Source organism: Centroberyx gerrardi, chromosome 8 (genome assembly GCF_048128805.1).
Source record: "Centroberyx gerrardi isolate f3 chromosome 8, fCenGer3.hap1.cur.20231027, whole genome shotgun sequence".
NCBI lineage: Eukaryota > Metazoa > Chordata > Actinopteri > Beryciformes > Berycidae > Centroberyx > Centroberyx gerrardi.
This window is the reverse complement of record NC_136004.1, coordinates 33,168,364-33,170,863: the sequence shown is the minus strand read 5'-3', so window position 1 is coordinate 33,170,863 and position 2,500 is coordinate 33,168,364. Positions and strand designations below refer to the sequence as shown.

Genomic DNA, 2,500 nt, shown 5'->3' with positions numbered 1-2,500 from the left:
CTACCAGGGACACACGATGATGAAGATGATGATGATGATGAAGATGATGATGAAGATGAAGATGTCTGTTCTCATCACTTCTCCAAAAAATTGGTGCATTCTTTTAATAGCTAGATTACAGATTCCTGTCAGTAGATCAGATTTCTGTCAGTAGTTTACAGGTGTCTGTCAGTAGATTACAGGTGTCTGTCAGTAGTTTACAGGTGTGTGTCAGTAGTTTACAGGTGTGTGTCAGTAGTTTACAGGTGTCTGTCTGTAGATTACAGGTGTCTGTCAGTAGTTTACAGGTGTCTGTCAGTAGTTTACAGGTGTGTGTCAGTAGTTTACAGGTGTCTGTCAGTAGTTTACAGGTGTCTGTCAGTAGATTACAGGTGTCTGTCAGTAGTTTACAGGTGTCTGTCAGTAGTTTACAGGTGTATGTCAGTAGTTTACAGGCGTCTGTCAGTAGATCAGATGCCTGTCAGTAGTTTACAGGTGTTTACAGGTGTCTGTCAGTAGATCAGATGCCTGTCAGTAGTTTACAGGTGTCTGTCAGTAGTTTACAGGTGTCTGTCAGTAGTTTACAGGTGTCTGTCAGTAGTTTACCTGCCACGGAGGAGAAAGACGAGCCGATTCCCTGAAGAGAACGAGCGAAAAACAGCAGAGCGTAGGTTCCTGAGAAGGCAAACACTGACACACAACAGACACTGTTACACAGCTACAGACAGACAGACAGGTGTGTGTGTGTGTGTGTGTGTGTGTGTGTGTGTGTGTGTGTGTGTGTGTGTGTGTGTGTGTGTGTTCAGACTTACTGATGGTGGATACAAACATGATGATGAAACCAGCGAACATGGGGATATGATATCCAACCCTAGAGAGAGAGAGACAGTTTTCATGAAGTAAAACATGCAGTGATCATGGCCGTGTCAGAGATGCAATGCATTATGGTTGCTGTAGTTCACTAACACACTGTCACTGTTGTCAGTAAGCTGTTACCGTGCAGAAGTCGATCTGAACTAAAACAGCATGTGACCAACAAGAACAGTGGAGACTCCTGGGACTCTCTGCACCAACAGAGCAGGCTAGCAATACTCAGGCGTTTACCCAGAATCCTTCACTTCCATCTCTGGGACAGGAAGAGGAAGTGATAGTCAGTTTCTTGTTTGTTTGAACTGAAGGAGAAACAGGATGAAAACCTCTGACTTTGTTCAGACGAGTAAATTGGTTGTTCTTGCAGAATGTGCGGCGTCCACGGCGTCCACGGCGTCCATGGCGTCCGCGGCATTCTGACTCTGCAGACAGAACGCTCGCTCTCGTCACGCCGCTTTCACCGCAGGAACTACAAACTGCCTGATGGAAGTAACACCTGCTGCTCTTGTGGATTAAGAAAAAGTCATGAAGTCTTTAGGTTCCTATAGGTTCTCACTGGGAACAGGAATCAAATCTGTAGAAAACTGAGGCTCTAAGACTGAAAACCTCCAGTGAGAGGAAAGTCAACTGTTGAGCTGTAAACACAAAGTCCAGACTCCGAATCCAGTGAGGAGGGAGGAGACTAAAAGCTTTCAATTTAAAAAGCCTCGACTGTCACGGCTAACAGTCGACGTGTTTCCACCGTAAGGTTTCATCAGGGCAAGAAAACAAGAACACAGAAAACACGGAAACAGAACCTGGATCAGCTGTAAGTGTTCAGTACCTGTTAGTCAGCGGGCCGACGAACGGATTAACCAGCAGCTGGACCAGAGCTTTAGAGGCAAACAACAGACCAACACGCACATTTTCCTCCTCCAGAAACACACTGTCCTGAAGACAAGAGGCTGACACCTCCTGGAGAGAGGAGGAGAGGAGGAGAGGAGGAGAGGAGAGGAGAGAGGGGGGGAGGGGAGGAGGAGAGAGGGGGGAGGGGAGGAGGAGAGAGGAGGAGAGGAGGAGAGAGGAGAGGAGAGGAGAGGAGAGGAGAGAGGAGGACAGGAGGAGAGGAGGAGAGGAGGAGAGGAGAGGAGATCATGAATATAACTATGTATAGTTTCTTTCCAGTTCATGTTTAACCCCTCGCACCCTGATTTTCCCCTTAAATTTCCCCTTAAATTTCCCCTTAAGTATCTTCAGAGTTTTTCCCTGTAGTTCATCCTGACATGTTTGGTATCTTTTGGATCTGAACTAGAATTTAAAATAAAGTTCTGTGGTTTGAACAAAGCTCGGCTGCCCTCTGTAGTGGCCGACCCGCCGGCGGGACGGCAGGGTGACAGGTTTATCCCTTACAAAAAACCCACATGTGAATTCAACACACATGTGCTTTCTGGACTCATGTTGGGTTTGTGAACAATTTTTTTTTTCACATTTTCACCCGATCTGTTAATATTTGTTCAACACATGTAAAAACTTCATTTAACCTGCAAAGAGACAATTCACAGGTGAAAATGTCAACGGGGAAATTTCACATATTCATGTATGAAAACCAGCATGTGTCCAAAAAGCACGTGTGCTTTGAATTCACGTGGGTTTTCACACAAAGTTCAGCTGA

The 2,500-nt window shown here is 45.8% G+C and overlaps 1 protein-coding gene across 1 annotated transcript in view; it reads right to left on the bottom strand.

Moving 5' to 3' along the window:
- Positions 1-2,500, bottom strand: part of slc18a1 (solute carrier family 18 member A1) — a 14,728-nt gene that overhangs the window by 9,341 nt on the left and 2,887 nt on the right. The window contains exons 4-6 of the mRNA XM_078285127.1: positions 1,673-1,803; positions 792-850; positions 586-669 (exon numbers count right to left, since the gene is read on the bottom strand). Of these exons, the coding sequence (XP_078141253.1) occupies positions 586-669; positions 792-850; positions 1,673-1,803 (274 nt within the window). The remainder of the gene's footprint in view (positions 1-585; positions 670-791; positions 851-1,672; positions 1,804-2,500) is intronic.